Genomic DNA, 19,917 nt, shown 5'->3' with positions numbered 1-19,917 from the left:
CACACTCCATTCCCAGCCAGTGTGCCATTGTTTATCAGTGAGTGAGGATGATCCCACGAGTTCATATGATACATTTCATAATATTCCATTCGTTTTAGTGCTTGCAACTGCTTGCAACCATGGCTCCAAAGAAAACTTCTAGTACCAGCCCTTTGGTAAAGAATGTGAGAAACACATACAATTTAAGAAAAAGTTTGTAGAAAAATCCGAAAGTGGTGGTGGTAGAGTGGTAGCAGTTGCGATAGTGATAGAGGGTGGTAGCAGTTGTGATAGTGATAGTGAGTAGGTGGTAGTGATGGTGGTAGGTGGTAGTGATGGTGGTAGCAGTTGTGATAGTGGTAGAGGGTGTAGTGAGTGATGGTGGTAGTGGTTGTGATAGTGGTAGAGGGTGCCTTCTCCAGGGATTCAGCGATTCTACTAACTCCTCCAATGTTGTTGGAGTTATATAGGGCTATGGAAAACACCGGCGCCTCAGCTGCTTCCTCACCACCATTATGGACAGCTTATGCTCTTGCTCTCAGTGGCCCTTGTACACCCAACAACAACAGAACACCTCTTGTGACATACATAATGACTTATTTTATTCATTCTAGAGTATACTCCATGTTTCTATGTTATTAATATTGTTTATTATGTCATATTAGTTGAATTGTGATAGATAAATTAGCCGTAGAGTTGATATTAGTGTCGTATTCTCCAACAATAGACTCGCCTCCCCTCCCTCTGCCCCGTCTGCCATACACCAACAAGAGTTTTCAATAAAGGTAAGTGTGATGTTAACCCTTTGACTGTTGCAACCCCCAATCCTGAGGTGTCTCTCCTGGTGTCGCAAAATTTAAAAAAAAAAAAAATTATTTTTTCTTATGAAATGATAGAAAATCTTTTCCTGATTGTAATGACACCAAAAACACGAAATTTGATGGAAAATTGACAGAATTACGCTCTCGTGAAGTTAGCGACCACGGCGATATTTACAAATCGGCGATTTCGCTCACTTTGAGCCCTATTTTTGGCTAATTCCATTGTTCCAGTCGACCAAACTCATAGCTATTTCTTTAGAACTCCATTTTTTCTATCGATTGAGTACAAGAAACTGCCCATTTACTGACTTCAACTACACAATAACGTGGTCAGAAATTTGCAATTTGGCCAATTTCACGAAAATTAACCCCTTGACTGTCGCGGCCATATACGTATATACATCTTACGAGGTACCGTGTTTGACGTATATATACTCATAAATTCTAGCGGCTTCAAATCAAGCAGGAGAAAGCTGGTAGGCCCACATGTGAGAGAATGGGTCTGTGTGGTCAGTGTGCACCATATAAAAAAAATCCTGGAGCACGCAGTGCATAATGAGAAAAAAAAAACTCCGACCGTTTTTTTTAATTAAAATGCCGACTTTGTGGTCTATTTTTGTATAGTATTTATGGTTGTATTCTCGTTTTCTTGGTTTCATTTGATAGAATGGAAAACATATTATAAAAATAGAGGTGATTTTGATTGATTTTACTATAAAAAGAACCTAGAAATGGAGCTCAAAGTAGGGGAAATGTTTGATTTTTGCCAATGTTCAAAAGTAAACAAATGATGCCATTGTCCAATAAATGTCCAACTAGCCATTCTAATATGCAGTCATGAATGGGTTGATGTTATTTATACAATTATTACAGTATTGCAGTAGTCTGCATAATAGTAAGTCTTCTATTTTTTTTGAATAAAAATTCAAAATAGAAAGCAAGAGTAATATCAGAGGGGCCTGGAGACATGACTGATGAGCAAAGAAAATCTTATTTTAGAGCCAGGAATGTCTGCATTGTTCATTCTGGACCTTATTTTGAAATTGTCATATTTTTTAGTTTTCGTGAAATTGGCCAAACTGCAAATTTCTGACCACATTACGTATTAGGTAGTTGAAATCAGTTAATGGGCAGTTTCTTGTACTCAATCGATAGAAAAAATGGAGTTCTAAAGAAATAGATATGAGTTTGGGCGACTGGAACAATGAAATTAGCCAAAAATAGGGCTCAAAGTGGGCGAAATCGCCAATTTGTAAACAGCGCCGAGGTCGCTAACTTCGCGAGAGCATAATTCCGTCAGTTTTCCATCAAATTTCGTTTTTTTTGGTGTCATTACAACCGGGAAAAGATTCTCTATCATTTCATAAGAAAAAATAATTTTTTTTTTTTAAATTTTGCGACACCAGGAGACACCTCAGGATTGGGGGTTGCGACAGTCAAAGGGTTAAAAAATATGACAATTTCAAAATAAGGTCCAGAATGAACAATGCAGACATTCCTGGCTCTAAAATAACATTTTCTTTGTTCATCAGTCATGTCTCCAGGCCCCTCAGATATTACTCTTGCTTTCTATTTTGAATTTTTATTCAAACAAAAAAATAGAAGATTTACTGTTATGCAGACTACTCCAATACTGTAATAATTGTATAAATAGCATCAACTCATTCATGACTGCATATTAGAATGGCTAGTTGGACATTTATTGGACAATGACATCATTTGTTTACTTTTGAGCATTGGCAAAAATCAAACATTTCCCCTACTTTGAGCTCCATTTCCAGGTTCTTTTTATAGTAAAATCAATCAAAATCACCTCTATTTTTATAATATGTTTTCCATTCTATCAAATGAGACCAAGAAAACGAGAATACAACCATAAATACTATATGAAAATAGACCACAAAGTTGGCATTTTAATTAAAAAAAATGGTCAGTTTTTATTTTCTCATTATGCACTGCGTGCTCCAGGATTTTTTTTACATGGTGCACACTGACCACACAGACCCATTCTCTCACATGTGGGCCTACCAGCTTTCTCCTGCTTGATTTGAAGCCGCTAGAATTTATGAGTATATATACATATATATATACACTGTACCTCATAAGACGTATATATACGACCACGACAGTCAAAGTGTTAAATGTTCATTTATACATTTTATTAGCACTCTACATTTATTTGGCATTCTTTTCTGCAAGAAAATCTATATTTAAGCTAGGGAAGTGACCCATGAAGTGACCTAGTCCTTATGAAGGGGGATTCCCCTTCCAAATAATACCCTCTGTTCCCTCTCTCCTCCTCCCTGTCTTCCATTCATCAACAACAGCCTTCAACAAAGGTAACTGTCATGTTGAATGTTCATTCTTTTGTGCATGTAAATCTATCTTTAAGGTAAAAAAAAAAATTGTTGATACTTCTGGGTGCCTGGAACGAATTAATTGGATTTACCTTATTTCTTATGGGGAAAATGGATTCGCAAATCGTCAATTTTGATAACAGTCACATTCTCTGGAACGGATTAATTACGAAAAACGAGGGGCCACTGTACTACTCACCTTTGGCCCTACATTAAGACTACAAATATACTGAGGTAAATAATGAATGTACTGTGTGTGTATTTTACTTTTTATTGTTTTTTAATGCCTAGTTCTATTGCTAGCTTAATATATGTTAGTGTAAACTTATCTGATATTTATATGCATTTATAAGTGGAAAAAATGGCATTCTGCTTTCCACTGATGTCTGCTTTGCGGTGGTAGCCTGGAGCCTAACCTGCCATATAAATGGGGCCCTACTGTATATTATTTATCCGAACATACAGTATGTACTGCACCAACTGAGAATATTCAATTTAATGTTCACACTTCAGTTTTCACAGGTCTGTAAGAACACTCTCACAAGCATACAGGTTTATTATACTGTAAATATTTTTGTAGGAGCTGAACATGGAACACTGCATGGAAAAAGTTAATGAATGGCCAGTTAAGATATGAGATATGTATGTTAACATATTCAATGTACTGACTGTGACTATGGCACAGGCCAAAGACATGTAATGCAGAGCAAGCATTTAAGACAATATTTTGCACTGAGAAAGCTTTATCAGGTCTGACTTGATAAAGCTCAATTCTGAGCAAAACCTTTTACAATATCAAGTCTTGTTCTTTATCACATGTCTTTGTACTCACATTCTCTACAAATAAAAATATATGGGAGAAAGAGGTAAAAGAGAGGCAATTATGGGAGAGGGAGACATAAGAAAGGTTGGCACTGAAGAGGGAGAGAAGTATCTGCATTGTAAGAAAATACAATATGTTATGTGAATACCTAAATAACATCTTACCTTCATCCATTCACATGCAGCAAGCTCCTTCTGGCACATGGTAATTCTTTTAGTAACAGGACGGAGATGGACAATAAAATATATGTCTGAGCAATTATAGGTTGCACCATGGACGTGACGAAACGACACCAAAGACACAAATTCAGAATCCACACCAGTTTCTTCTTTCACTTCTCTCACAGCTGCAGTACTAAGATCCTCTCCTACAAAAGAAAAATACAGTATGACTACATGACTATGATTTCCAGTACAACAGAGAAAAATCTAAATACAGTGAACCCTCCATTTTCATCGATCTCTGTTATCGCCGATTTCGGTTTGGGCCGACTTTTTTCGTCAATTTTTTGGTTCCGTTTTCGTCGATTGTACGGAACCTGTCTAGTGCCCAGCATGCAGACAAAGCCACTTCCCACACACATTCTCAGCCAGTGTAGCATTGTTTCTCGGTTAGTAAACATATCCTGCCAGGTCATACGAAACATTTCGTAATAATCCATTTTTTTGCCACTTGTTTATTGTGTGTGACTGCTAAATAAGTGACCATGGCCCCAAAGAAAGCTCCTAGTGCCAATGCTTTGATAAAAAAAATGAGGAACACCGAAGAACTGAAAAAAGAAATCCTAAGAAAATATCATAGTGGCATATGCATTGCTGAACTCGGCAGGATGTATGGAAAGTTGCCATCAACCATCAGCTCCATTGTGACAAAGAAAAGAAATCATGGAAGCTGATGTTGCAAAAGGGGTGAATACGATAACCAAGCAGAGATCCAAAACAAATGAAGAAGTGGACAAATTGTTGTTGGTGTGAATCAGAGAGAAAAAGTTAGCAGGGGATACAGTGGACCTCCACCTTACAATATTAATCCGTTCCTGAGAGCTCATCATAAGCCGAAATTATCTTAAGCCGAAATTATCTTTAGCCGAATTAATTTTAACCATAAGAAATAATGGAAATCAAATTAATCCGTTCCTGACACCCCAAAGTATGAAAAAAAAAATTTTTTACCACATGAAATATTAATTTTAATACACACAAACTAAAGAAGACATGCACAATTACTACTCTACTAAGAATAGAATACATGACACTTGCCTTTATTGAAGATCTGGTGATGACTGATGGGATGGGAGGAGGGGAGAGTGTGGAAAGTTACTGTTTAGAAGGGGAATCCCCTTCCTAATATTAGGACTTGAGGTAGCAAGTCCTTTTCTGGGGTTACTTCCCTTCTTTTAATGCCACTAGGACCAGCTTGAGAGTCACTGGACCTCTGTCACACAACAAATCTGTCCATAGAGCTCTGTACCTCCTGTTCCTTTAAAACTTTCCTAAAATAGGCCATAACATTGTCATTGTACAGGTTGCCAACACGGCTTGCAGTAGCTGTGTCAGGGTGATTTTCATCCGTAAAGGTTTGCGGTTCAACCCACTTTGCACACATTTCCTTAATCTCTTTTTTCAATTCCATGCTAATTCTCGCCCTTTTTACCACAGGGATGGCACTAGAAGCTTTCTTGGGGTCCATGGTGACTTATTTTGCAGTTACAAACACTAAAAACACTAGGATAATGTGAAATGTACTGAATGTATGCATAGATGCGACCGCACTGGCTGGCTTGTAAACACTGGCGCTTTGGCCACACGTGGGATGCGTCCCAGATGAATCACATAAGGCGAGTTTTTTATTGTGAGGCGAGGCAAAATTTTTGCGTTCAAATGCTTCGCATGGCAGATTTAACGTAACATGATGCGTTCGTAAAGCGGGGGTCCACTGTAGTGTTGTGCAGTTTATAATTTGTGAAAAGACAAGGCAGTTGCATGATGATCTCAAAGAAACTGCCTGAAACAAGTGCTGATGTAGGTGAATTTAAGGCCAGCAAAGGCTGGTTCCAAAAGTTCAAGAAGCGAAGTGGCATACACAGTGTTGTAAGGCATGGTGAGGGTGCCAGTTCAGACAAACAAGCGGCTAAAAAATTCATGCGGGAATTTAAATGTTATGCAGAGGCTGAAAAATTCCAACCCCAACAAGTGTTCAATTGTGACGAAACAGGCCTGTTTTGGTAGAAAATGCCAAAAAGGACCTACATTATGCAGGACACAAGCCTATGAAAGACAGACTAACACTCTTGTTGTGTGGTAATGCTAGTGGGGATTTCAAAGTGAAGCCTTTACTGGTGTATCACTCTGAAAATCCCAGAGTGTTCAAGAAAAACAGTGTTGTCAAGAGTAAATTGTGTGTGATGTGGAAGGCTAACAGTAGGGCATGGGTCACTAGGGAAATTTTCCTGGAATGGTTCAATGAAGTGTTTGGCCCGGTGATGAAGTAATGTAAAAAGAGAGAAAATGAGTAGGTGAGATGTTATTAACAAATTTTGTTGAAAATAAGAAAAAGTTTTACAGTGAGATTAATAAGTTGAGGAAGCCGAGGGAACGAATGGATTTGATAGTTAAAAATAGGAGAGGAGAGTTATTAAATGCAGAGTTAGAGGTATCAGCAAGATGGAGGGAAAATTTTGAGGAATTGTTAAATGTTGATGAAGATAGGGAAGCTGTAATTTCGTGTATAGGGAAAGGAGGAATAACATCTTGTAGGAGTGAGGAAGAGCCAGTTTTGAGTATGGGGGAAGTTCGTGACGCAATGGGTAGAATGAAAGGGGATAAGACAGCTGGGATTGATGAGATAAAGACAGAAATATTAAAAGCAGGTGGGGATATAGTTTTGGAGTGGTTGGTGCTTTTATTTAATAAATGTATGGAAGAGGGTAAGGTACCTAGGGATTGGCAGAGAGCATGCATAGTTCCTTGGTATAAAGGTAATGGAGACAAAAGAGAGTGCAAAAATTATAGGGGAATAAGTCTGTTGAGTATACCAGGTAAAGTGAATGGTAGAATCATTACTGAAAGAATTAAGAGTAAAATGGAGAGTAGGATAGCAGATGAATAAGGAGGCTTTAGGAAAGGTAGGGGGTGTGTAGACTGTTTACAGTGAAACATATAGGTGAACAGTATTTAGATAAGGGTAAAGAGGTTTTTGGTTTATGGATTTGAAAAAGGACTATGCAATGTGGCAGATGTTGCAAATGTATGGAATAGGAGGTGGGTTATTGAAAGCAGTGAAGAGTTTTTATGAGGGTAGTGAGACTCAGGTTAGAGTATGTAGGAGAGAGGGAGATTATTTCCCAGTAAAAGTAGGCCTTAGACAAGGATGTGTGATGTCACGATGGTTGCTCAATATACTTATATATGGGGTTGTAAGAGAAGTGAATGCTCAAGTGTTGGCAAAAGGTGTGGGGTTAAAAGATAAAGAATCTAACACAAAATAGGAGTTGTCACAGTTGCTCTCTGCTGATGACACTGTGCTTTTGGGAGATTCTGAAGAGAAGTTGTAGATGCTGGTGGCTGAGTTTGGTAGGGTATGTAAAAGAAGAAAATTATAAGTGAATATAGGAAAGACTAAGGTGATGAAGATAACAAAAAATGAGGTAACGAAAGATTGGATATTAGATTGGAGGGAGAGAGTATGGAGGTGAATGTATTTAGATATTTAGGAGTGGACGTGTCAGCAGAATTGATAGGGATAAAAGGTGAGTGATGCACTTAGGAGTCTGTGGAGACAAAGAAGTTTGTCCATGGAAGCAAAGAGGGGAATGTATGAGACTACAGTTATACCAACACTCTTATATGGGTGTGAAGTATGGGTGGTGGATGTTGCAACATGGAGAAGGCTGGAGGCAGTGGAGATGTCATGTCTGAGGGCAATGTGTGGTGTGAATATAACACAGAGAATTCATAGTTTGGAAATTAGGAGGAGGTGCAGGATTACCAAAACTATTATTCAGAGGGCTGAGGAGGGGTTGTTGAGGTGGCTCAGACATGTAGACAGGGTGGAACAAAATAGAATGACTTTGAGAGTGTATAAATCTGTAGTGGAGGGAAGGCAGTGTAGGGGTCAGCCTAGGAAAGGTTGGAGGGAGGGGTTAAGGAGGTTTTGTGTGCAAAGGGCTTGGACTTCCAGCAAGCATGCATGGACATGTTAGATAGGAGCGAATGGAGACAAATGGTTTCTAGGACTTGACGTGCTGTTGGAATGTGAGCAAGGTAACATTTATGAAGGGATTCAGGGAAACCGGCAGGCCAGACTATGTCCTGGAGATGGGAAGTACGGTGCCTGCACTATGAAAGAGGGGTGTTAATGTTGCAGTTTTATATCTGTAGTGTAGGCACGCCTCTGGCAAGACAGTGATGGAGTGAATTTATTTATTTATTTATTTATTTATTTATTTATTTATTTATAATTTGAGCACACATACAGAGGTACAAAAAAATACAGATAAGAGCAGCATGCCAAAGCCACTTATACTATGCATAGCATTACGGGCTGGCTTAAAATTAACTTAAGATTAACTAAGCAATGATGAAATCAGTGAAAAACATTAATGTAAACAGATTACTATAAAGCACAAGTGAGTATTACAAAGACAGGTCATATGGTTGCATGCATTGTTGTAAATTCAGTAGAATGGAGTATTCTGTTAGGTAGTGTATTTAAAAAATAATAAAGTTAGATTGGGTTTTAGGTTTAACATTTATGTGATATAATTGTGAGAAACATTTAAGATATACAATTTATAAGGTTCAGTTATTCAGTATTTATTTGGTTTTGGGTGAGTAAGTGATCTTTGAGAAGAGACTTGAATTTATAAACAGGTAGTGTTTCTTTTATATTTACAGGTAATGAATTCCAGATTTTAGGGCCTTTTATGTGCATTGAGTTTTTGCATAGCGTGAGATGGACACGAGGAATATCAAAGAGTGATCTGTGCCTTGTGTTATGGTCATGTGTTCTGTTGAGGTTGGCAAGATGTTTGAGGGGAGGGTTAATATCAGAGTTGAGTGTTCTATGTATGTAATAGGTGCAGTAATAAGTATGGATGTTTTGTATGGTGAGTAGGTTGAGTGTATTGAATATTGGTGGAGTGTGCTGCCTGTAGTGAGAATTTGTTATCATTCTAACTGCAGCCTTTTGTTGGGTAATTAGTGGTCTGAGATGGTTACTTGTTGTTGAGCCCCATGCACAAATTCCATAGGTGAGATAGGGGTAAATAAGAGAGTGATATAGGGCCAGGAGGGCTGACTGTGGAGCATAGTACCATATCTTCGATAGTATGCCTACAGTCTTGGAAATTTTCTTAGAAATTTGTTGTATATGTGTATGAAATTTGAGTCTATTATCAAGGTGGATTCCTAAGAATTTTCCCTCTGTTAGCTTTGTGATAGGTGATCCGTTTATCATTATGTTAAGAGGGACATCTGTAGCTCTGTTACCAAACTGAATGAAGTAGGTTTTGTCAATGTTTAGTGTAAGTTTGTTAGTACTCATCCAGGTAGATATTTTCTGTAATTCGGTATTTACAGTATTGGCTAGCGTGACTGGGCTCGGGTGGGAGAAGACGTATGTTGTGTCATCAGCAAATAGTGTGGGTTTGAGTAATTGCGAAGCATTTGGTAGGTCATTTATGTATAGGAGAAAGAGAAGAGGGCCAAGGACACTTCCCTGTGGGACACCAACTGTAATTGGTTGTGCAGAAGAGTTTGCCCCATTTGCGTACACATATTGGCTTCTGTTGCTGAGGTATGACTTGAGGTAGTTGAGGGAGTGCCCTCTTATACCATAGTGTGACAATTTTACGTGGAGCAAGTCATGGTCAACTGTATCAAAAGCTTTACGTAAGTCAATGAAGATCCCCAGTGGGACTTCTTTTTTCTCTATTGCAGTGTATATATGTTCTAGCATGTGTATAATAGCATCATTAGTATTTTTATTAGGCCTGAATCCAAATTGGCAGGGGTTGAGTATGTTTTGGGAGATAAGGTAGGAGTAGATTCGTTTATGAATTAATTTTTCGAAGATTTTTGAGAGAGGGTGTAAGTTGGATATTGGCCTATAGTTATTCAACTCTGTTTGGTCTCCTCCTTTGTGGATCGGGGTGACCCTTGCTATTTTGAGTACTGTAGGGAAGGTGGAGGATTCAATGGATTTGTTAAAGAGTGTTGCAATGATTGGTGATAGCACTTGTGACACTTTTTTGTATATAAAGGGTGGTAAGGTATTTAAATCTCCTGCCTTGTTTTTTAGTGCGTTGATAATAAGGGAGACTTCGTATGGGTTAGTCGGAGCTAGGAACAGTGTGTTCGGGTAGTTGCCGGTGAGGTAGTCATTTGGTGGGGTATCTGAGCTTGGGATTTTATTGGCAAGGTTTTGTCCTATAGTGGAGAAGAAATCATTGAGTCTGTTTGCTGTTTCTGTTGGTGGGAGTTGGGGTTCATCTGATTTTGCTAATTTTATTTCGCTATTTCGTGATATCTTTTTTGTTCCCAGAATTTCTGATAGGGTTTTCCAGGTCTTTTTTATATCACCTCGTAAGTTGGATAATCTGTTCTCATAATACAATTTTTTTGCCCTTCTTATCAGGCTGGTTAGGATTGACGAGTAACGTTTTGTTTGGTCTCTGGTTATGTGACCCATTCTGTACTGTTTTTCATATTGGTGTTTTGTATTTATGGATTTGAGAATGCTGGGTGTTAGCCAGGGACTGTTCAGTCTCTTAGCTGTCATCTGCTTAGTTTCTTTAGGGCAGTGCTTGTTATAGAGGTATTGGGTCTTTTTTAGAAAATTATTAATACATTCGTCAATATCTGTATTGATTTCTAGCTCAGTGTGCCAGTCAATGTTTGAATGATGAAAGTTTTTCTTTTTCGGGCCACCCTGCCTTGGTGGGAGATGGCTGATGTGTTAATAAAAAAAAATAAACTGTTGTATCTAAGCACCTCTGCAAAGCTAATGATTATGTGTGAACGACGGTGAAAGTATTTCAGTCCCTTCTGGATCACCCTGCCTTGGTGGGAGACGGTCGACGTGTTGGGAAAAAAAAAATACATACATACTGTATGTTCATGAATGGGGTTGTTTCTCCTAATGATTCCATATGGTTCAAAATTGGGAACTGCTTGAACTGTGAATACAGTGGACCCTCGACCAGTGATGGCATCGATTAATGATAAATCTGACTAGCGATACATTTTATCGCAAAAATTTTGCCTCGATTAGCGCTAAAAAACTCGACCAACACTATTCCTTCCGTCTGAGACGCGTCCACTTCTGGCCAGTATTTACAAGCCGGCCAGCCACTGCGGTCGCTTCCAAGCATACAATCGGAACATTTCATATTATCACAGCCTTTTTAGTGATTGCACCTGCAAAATAAGTCACCATGGGCCCCAAGAAAGCTTCTAGTGCCAACCCTACAGCAAAAAGGGTGAGAATTACTATGGATATGAAGAAAGAGATCATTGCTAAGTATGAAAGTGGAGTGCATGTCTCCGAGCTGGCCAGGCTGTACACAAAACCCCAATCAACCATCGCTACTATTGTGGCCAAGAAAACGGCAATCAAGGAAGCTGTTCTTGCCAAAGGTGCAACTATGTTTTCGAAACTGAGATCGCAAGTGATAGAAGATGTTGAGAGACTGTTATTGGTATGGATAAACGAAAAACAGATAGCAGGAGATAGCATCTCTCAAGCGATCATATGTGAAAAGGCTAGGAAGTTGCATGACGATTTAATTAGAAAAATGCTAGCAACTAGTGGTGATGTGAGTGAATTTAAGGCCAGCAAAGGTTGGTTTGAGAGATTTAAGAATCGTAATGGCATACATAGTGTGATAAGGCATGGTGAGGCTGCCAGTTTGGACCAAAAAGCAGCTGAAAAATATGTGCAGGAATTCAAGGAGTACATAGACAGTGAAGGACTGAAACCTGAACAATTGTCTAATGGTGACATTGACAATGTTGTGAAACACGTTAGGAATGTCATAAAGGAACGGGAGGTACAGGCCTCTATGGGCAGATATGTTGTGCGACAGAGGTCCAGTGACTCTCAAGCTGGTCCTAGTGGCATTAAAAGAAGGGAAGTAACCCCGAAAAAGGACTTGCCACCTCAAGTCCTAATGGAAGGGGATTCCCCTTCTAAACACTAAGACCATCAACACACTCCCCTCTTCCCATCCCATCAATCATCACCAGATCTTCAATAAAGGTAAGTGTCATGTAACTGTGCATGTCTTCTTCAGTTTGTGTGTATTAAAATTAATATTTCATGTGTTAAAGTTTTTTTTTTTTCAATACTTTTGGGTGTCTTGCATGGATTAATTTTATTTCAATTATTTCTTATGGGGAAAATTAACTTGACTAACGATTATTTTGACTAATGATGAGCTCTCAGGAATGGATTAATAGCGTTAGTCGAGGGTCCACTGTATCTTAAATACAAGCAATGTCATGTTGGAGACAATGGACATTCTTCACTCTCTACATGAAGGATGACGACAGGAAAAGATAGTGTTAGAAGTTAAAAAGTCAGAATTTCTTCCACTGCTCAGGCTTGCAACTAATCTAATAAAGCAAGACTTACTTAAAAGAGTAATTTTATTAATGTACATGCAAGAAAGTGAAGTGTCTATAAATTTCTTGACACAAAAAAAAATTGACAAAACAAAACAAAAAAGCAGTTAAACGTCTTATTGGTTAATTGTACCAGAGATGATGGCCCTTATGGCATGGTATCAGACCATGCTCACTGAATCAGAAAGATATATTTCAGGAATACAAACTATAGTACAGTGGACCCTCCCTTTTCGTTGGGCTTTGTTTTCACTCATTTCCATTATCACCGATTTTTTCCATAAAATTACTGGCTCCGTTTTCATTGCTTTCCTCCATTCTCATCAGTGGTACAGTACATGGCTGAGTGTGCAGTGCACACAACCTCCCACACATGCATTCTGAGGAGGAAGTGTCACTTTGTTTATGGGCGAGGCCATAGAAAACATTTCGTAATAATTTATTATTTTTTGCACTTGTTTATTCTGTGTGACTGCTAAATAAGCCACCATGGACCCAAAGAAAGCTGCTAGTGCCAACTTGTTGATAAACACGGTGAAAAACATTATAGAATTCAAGAAAAAACTCGTAGCAAAGTGGAGGAGGAAGATAGAGGGGAGAATGTGCCTTCTTTAGTGATTCCATGATATGTACAATACTAAAGTAACAGGAGTCGATAAAAGCTATAGCGCCAGACAGCGATAAAGTGTAGCATTAACCCTTTGACCGTTTCGGTCATACAGTGGGCCCCCACCTTACGATGGCATCGCGTTACGTTAAATCCGCCATACGATACACTTTAACGCAAAAATTTTGCGTCCGGGACGCATCCCATGTGGCCTCAGCTGCCCCGTGCATGACAGTGTTTACAAGCCAGCCACCACGGTCGCATCCACGCATACATTCGGTACATTTCATATTATCACAGTGTTTTTAGTGATTGTACCTGCAAAATAAGTCAACATGGGCCCCAAGAAAGCTTCTAGTGCCAACCCTGCGGGAAAAAGGGTGAAAATTACCATGGAAATGAAGAAAGAGATAATTGCTAAGTACGAAAGTGGAGTGCGTGTCTCGGAGCTGGCCAGGTTGTATACCAAACCCCAATCAACCATTGCTACTATCGTGGCCAACAAAATGGCAATCAAGGAAGCTGTTCTTGCAAAAGGTGCAAATTTGTTTTCGAAACAAAGATCGCAAGTACTCGAAGATGTTGAGAGTGTGTTATTGGTGTGGATAAACGAAAAACAGATAGCAGGAGATAGCATCTCTCAAGCGATCACATGTGAAAAGGCTAGGAAGTTGCATGACGATTTAATTAGAAAAATGCCTGCAACTAGTGGTGATGTGAGTGAATTTAAGGCTAGCAAAGGTTGGTTTGAGAGATTTAAGAATCGTAGTGGCATACATAGTGTGATTAGGCATGGTGAGGCTGCCAGTTCAGACCACAAAGCGTCTGAAAAATATGTGAAGGAATTCAAGGATTACATAGACAGTGAAGAATTGAAACCTGAACAAGTGAACAAGTGTTTTGGAAGAAAATGCCAAGCACGACCTACATTACTCAGGAGGAAAAGGCACTCCCAGGACATAAGCCTATGAAAGACAGGCTTACTCTTCTGATGTGTGCTAATGCTAGTGGCGATTGCAAAATGAAGCCTTTATTGGTGTATCACTCTGAAACTCCCAGAGCGTTCAGGCAAAACAATGTCGCCAAGGCTAATTTGTGTGTGATGTGGAGGGCAAACAGTAAGGCATGGGTCATTAGAGACCTTTTCTATGACTGGTTACACCATGCATTTGCCCCCAATGGGAAAAATTACCTAATGGAAAAGAAATTTGACCTTAAGTTCCTCCTGGTAATCCTTCAGACTTGGCAGAGCGACTTTCTGGGGACATGAGCTTCATTAAGGTCAAGTTTTTGCCTCCTAATACCACTCCTCTCCTGCAGCCCATGGACCAGCAGGTCATTTCAAACTTCAAAAAACTCTACACAAAAGCTATGGTTCAAAAGTACTTTGAAGTGACCTCAGACACTCGATTGACTCTAAAAGAGTTTTGGAAAGATCACTTTAGCATCCTCAATTGTGTAAACCTTAGAGATAAGGCTTGGGAGGGAGTGACTAAGAGGTCACTTGCTTGGAAGAAACTGTGGCCACAATGTATAGAATAAAGGGATCTTGAAGTGTTTGGGGCTAACCCTGAGAAGCCTATGCCAGTTGTGGAATCCATTGTGGCATTGGGGAAGTCCTTGGGGTTGGAGGTTAGTGGGGAGGATGTGGAAGAGTTGGTGGAGGAGGGCAATGAAGAACCACTGAAGAGCTGCAAGACCATCTTCAACAGCAAGAGGCCAGACCTGAGTAAACTGCTTCAGAGGAGGGGAGAGAGAAATTGAGGAAGTTGCCTACTTCAAAGATTAACGAAATGTGTGCAAAGTGGGTTGAACTGCAAACCTTTGCGGATGAAAATCACCCTGACATAGCTACTGCAAGCCGTGCTGGTGACTATTACAATGACACTGTTATGGCCCATTTTAGGAAAGTCTTGAAGGAATGGGAGGTACAGGCCTCTATGGACAGATATGTTGTGCGACAGAGGTCCAGTGACTCTCAAGCTGGTCCTAGTGGCATTAAAAGAAGAAAGGAAGTAACCCTGGAAAAGGACTTGATACCTCAAGTCCTAATGGAAGGGGATTCCCCTTCTAAACAATAACAACTTCCACACTCCCCTCCTCCCATCCCATCAATCATCACCAGATCTTCAATAAAGGTAAGTGTCATGTATTGTATTCTTAGTAGAGTATTATAATTGTGCATGTCTTCTTAAGTTTGTGTGTATTAAAATTAATATTTCATGTGGTAAATTTTTTTTTTTCATACTTTGTGGTGTCTTGCATGGATTAATTTGATTTCCATTATTTCTTATGGGGAAAATTAATTTGCCATACAATAATTTCATCTTATGATGAGCTCTCATGAACAGTTTAATATTGTAAGGCAGGGGTCCACTGTATATGTATGTCTTACAAGCCAATGTTTCCGACGTATTTATACGTGTAAATTCTAGCGGCTTCAAATCAAGCTGGAGAAAGCTGGTAGGCCTACACGAGAGAGAATGGGTCTGAGTGGTGGGTGTGCACCCTGTGAAAAAAATCTGGGACTCAGTGGTGCATTGTGGAAACGCCATCTTGTTAGTTCATTTTCACTATGCCTCACAGTAAGAAGTACCTCACTCCTCGGTGGATTGGAGGTCTACTGTTCCCAAGTGATAGTTCTAACAGTGATGGCAGTGCCAGTGAAAGTGAATTTCATGGTTTTAGAGAAGGTGTGACCAAAAGCAGTGCCCAGGATAGCGTAATTAGTGATGAAAACCCAGATGACCCACAACCATCCACCTCTGGTGCTGGCAACATCCCATTCACGTTCACATGTACCAGGACGAAAAAGGAAACTATTTCCCCGTTTACAGGACTCATATCTGAGCAGTGAGTGATAATGATAGTGATTTCAAAGTTATTGAAAGGAGCTTGAGCTGGGACAGTGAGGGGGAATATTCGCCAGTGAAACGGCAGCATGTACGGCACAGCATGCGTTCTGGTACTGTGTCTTATGCCCTTCCAAGGCAAAGGAGTAAATCTGGGAGTACATCCCGTGGCCCTACACCACAACCTGACAGTGAAGATGACAATATTGGGGATTGGGATGTGTAATGTGCGTGGGGAAGAAGGTGATGGTGGTGGTGATGTTGGCGGTGGCACGAGTCATGTGGCACCAGCAGCGGGCCACACTACTACCGATGCTGCTGACTCTGCACAAGCACAACCAGCCTCACCCAACCCCACACTCCCACAACAACCACAACCACATTTCAATATCCAGAACCCACCAGCAGACCGCATCTGGGATTGGCAGCAAGGTGACGATTTTATTCCCAATCCCCATGACTTTGATGAAACACAAAGTGGAATACAGCCATTGTGTACACTTGGGAACAATGCCACTGAACTAGAATGCTTTCAGTTGTTATTTGATGAACCCCTGATGGAAATTATTGTCAGGGAAAGCAACACATTCTATGAGTACACCATGGCAAATACAATTCTTTCACCAAGGTCACGGCTACACCAGTGGAAGGACACAACTGTGGCAGAAATGTACCTGTTCTTTGCAACAATAATACTTATGCACACTGTCACCACATTCTGGTCGACGGCACGCCTGATTTCAACCCCGGGTTTTAGTGATATTATAGGAGTCAATCGTTATTTTTATACTGTTACGTATGTTACACTTTTCAGACAAAACAAGGCCTAACAGAAGCGACAAGTTATATAAGATCAGAAATGTGTTTATGTACCTGAAACAAGTGTTGTATTATTTTTATCCCTTCAGGAAGCCTGTTATTGATGAGTCTTTGATTTTGTTCAAAGGAAGACTCTCATTCAAGCAATACATACCAAGAGGAAATGCTTTGGTATTTATTTATTTTATGTCTTTGCAAACAGTACATTGAGATTTTGTATTTACAATAGTGGGTTGCAATGCAAAGAGAGCCTCTATTATGCCTAGGCATTATGGGCCAACTTAACATTATTGGCTTACAGACTACTTAACACTAAGGATTATATCATAGTTGTACAGTAGGATAGTAATTATTTCATAGTTGAACAGTAGGTTATTAATTATAAGTGAATCTAATTTGTATAAGACTAAAGATATATTCATATATTCAAAAATGCTTTTGTGAAAACAATGATTCAATTATATTCCTGTCAACAATGGATAAAAGGTTCAAAGTGATTGTTGAAGTTATGATGTGGGAGTACATACGTGAGTATGTGTGTACTGAGTATTTAGCATTTAGTCTAGGGTGATTAAGTGGCTTTTGAGAAGAGTCTTAAATTGATTTTCAGACTGGGTTACTTTAATATCTTCTGGTAATGAATTCCATATTTTGGGGCCCTTTATGTGCATAGAGTTTTTACACAGTGTGATATGGACATGAGGTATATCAAAAAGAGATCTGTGTCTTGTGTTGTGGTCATGTGTCCTGTTTAAGTTGGTGAGGAGAAGTTTGAGTGGAGGGTTTATATTTGTGTGTATTGTTCTGTGTATGTAGTAGGCACATGAATAAGTAAGGATGTTCTTAACGGTGAGCAGATTCAGACTTTTGAAAATTGGAGGAGTATGCTAGCGGGAGTGGGAATTTGTTATCATTCTTACTGCTGCCTTTTGCTGGGTTATTAGGGGTTTTAGGTGATTGGATGTTGTTGATCCCCATGCACAAATTCCATATGTAAGATAAGGGTATATGAGTGAATGGTATAGTGCCAGGAGAGCTGATTGTGGAACGTAGTACCTTATCTTTGATAGTATGCCTACAGTCTTGGAGATTTTCTTGGTGATTTTTTATATATGTATCTGGAACTTAAGGCTACTGCCAAGGTGGATACCTAGGAATTTTCCCTCTGTGAGTCTTGTGACTGATGATCTGTTTAGCATTATGTTAACTGGATCATTTGCAGCTTTGTTTCCAAACTGAATGAAACAGGTTTTATCAGTATTCAGGGTAAGTTTATTAGTCATCATCCAGGCAGATATTTTCTGCAATTCGGCATTGACTGTGTTTGCTAGTATGACTGTGTTTGGGTGGGAAAAGACATATGTAGTGTCATCTGCAAATAATATGGGTTTGAGTAGCTGTGATGCATTTGGTAGATCATTGGTGTAGATGAGAAAGAGGAGTGGTCCAAGGACACTTTCTTGTGGGCCTCCTACTGTGATTGGTTGGGTGGAAGAGTTTGTTTGCATACACATATTGAGTTCTGTTACTAAGGTATGATTTTAGGTAGTTGAGGGAGTGGCCTCTGATACCATAGTGCGTTAGTTTGGAGTACAGCAGTTCATGGTTGACTGTATTGAAAGCTTTACGTAAATCAATGAAAATGCCCAGCGGAACTTCTTTCTTTTTGAGTGCGGTATATATTAGTTCTAGCATGTGTATGATGGCATCATTTGTGCTTTTATTATTCCTGAATCCAAACTGACAAGGGTTTAATAAGTTGTGTGAGACGAGGTAGAAATAGATCCATCTATGAATTAATCTTTCTAAGATTAAAGAGAGCAGTGGCTTTGGCATGCTGCTCTTACCTGTATTTTTGTACCTCTGTTTGTATGCTTAAATTACTAAATAAATAAACTAAATAAATAAATAAATAGTTATTCAAGTCAGCTTGGTCACCTCCTTTGTGGATTGAAGTGACCCTCGCTATTTTGAAGATTGTTGGGAAGGTAGATGATTCAATGGACTTATTAAAGAGCATTGCAATAAATGGTGACAATACTTGAGAAGCTTTTTTATACATAATAGCAGGCAAGTTGTTTATGTCTCCTGCCTTGTTTTTCAGGGTGTTTATGATGAGCGTAACTTCTATAGGGTTGGTTGGAGCTAGGAATAGCGTATTTGGGTAGGTACCTACGAGGTAGTCTGATGGACGGGTGTTTGCGCTTGGTACTTTGTTCGCTAGATTTTTTCCTATGGTGGAGAAGAAAACATTGAGTCTGTTTGCCGTTTCAGTTGGAGTGAGTTGGGGTTCATCTGATTTTGTTAGTTTGATTTTGTTTTTGAATAACTTTTTAGTTCCAAGAATTTCAGATAGAGTTTTCCAGGTTTTTCTCATATCACCTTTGATGTTATGTAATCTATTTTCATAATACAATTTTTTAGATCTTCTTATCAGACTGGTAAGTGCTGACGAGTAACGTTTAGACTGTTCTCTAGTTATTTGACCCATTCTATACTGTTTTTCATATTTGTGCTTTGTGTTAATGGATTTGAGGATGCTTGGTGTTAGCCAGGGATTATTCAGTCTCTTTGCTGTGATCTGTTTAGTTTTTTGGGGTAATGTTTGTTATAGAGGCTTTGGACTTTTTTTAGAAAATGATTTATACATTCATTCGTATCTGTATATGTTTCAAGCTCATTTTGGTATAAAGTTATTTGTACTGTGTGATTGCAAAAGTGGTCTGGTTTTGGATATAATTGTGTACACTGGCAGTAATACATTGAGAGATACCAGGAAGTTATTGGGTATCTCTGGTGATGTGGTTAGAACAATGATGGAACCATATCTTGGTAAGGGGCATATATTACATACTGATAACTGGTACACAAGCCCCTTACTCAGTGATTTCTTGTGAGTGAACATGACAGACGTGTGTGGCACAGTGCATGGTAATCGTAAGCATATGCCAAGGTTCGACGCTGGCACTCGCAGAGGCGAGGTGCAGGCCTTTGCTGCCAATGACATCATGGCATTTCGGTGGCATGACACACGT

General features: G+C 39.3%; 1 protein-coding gene across 1 annotated transcript in view; it reads right to left on the bottom strand.

Annotated features, from left to right (window-relative positions):
- Positions 1–19,917, bottom strand: part of LOC128689775 (uncharacterized) — a 73,648-nt gene that overhangs the window by 11,911 nt on the left and 41,820 nt on the right. Inside the window, exon 6 of the mRNA XM_053778235.2 lies at positions 4,145–4,347. Coding sequence (XP_053634210.1) covers positions 4,145–4,347 — 203 coding nt within the window. The remainder of the gene's footprint in view (positions 1–4,144; positions 4,348–19,917) is intronic.

Source organism: Cherax quadricarinatus, chromosome 22 (genome assembly GCF_038502225.1).
Source record: "Cherax quadricarinatus isolate ZL_2023a chromosome 22, ASM3850222v1, whole genome shotgun sequence".
NCBI classification, from domain to species: Eukaryota; Metazoa; Arthropoda; class Malacostraca; order Decapoda; family Parastacidae; genus Cherax; species Cherax quadricarinatus.
Note: the sequence above shows the minus strand (reverse complement) of the source record. Positions and strands in the feature narration are given on the sequence as shown.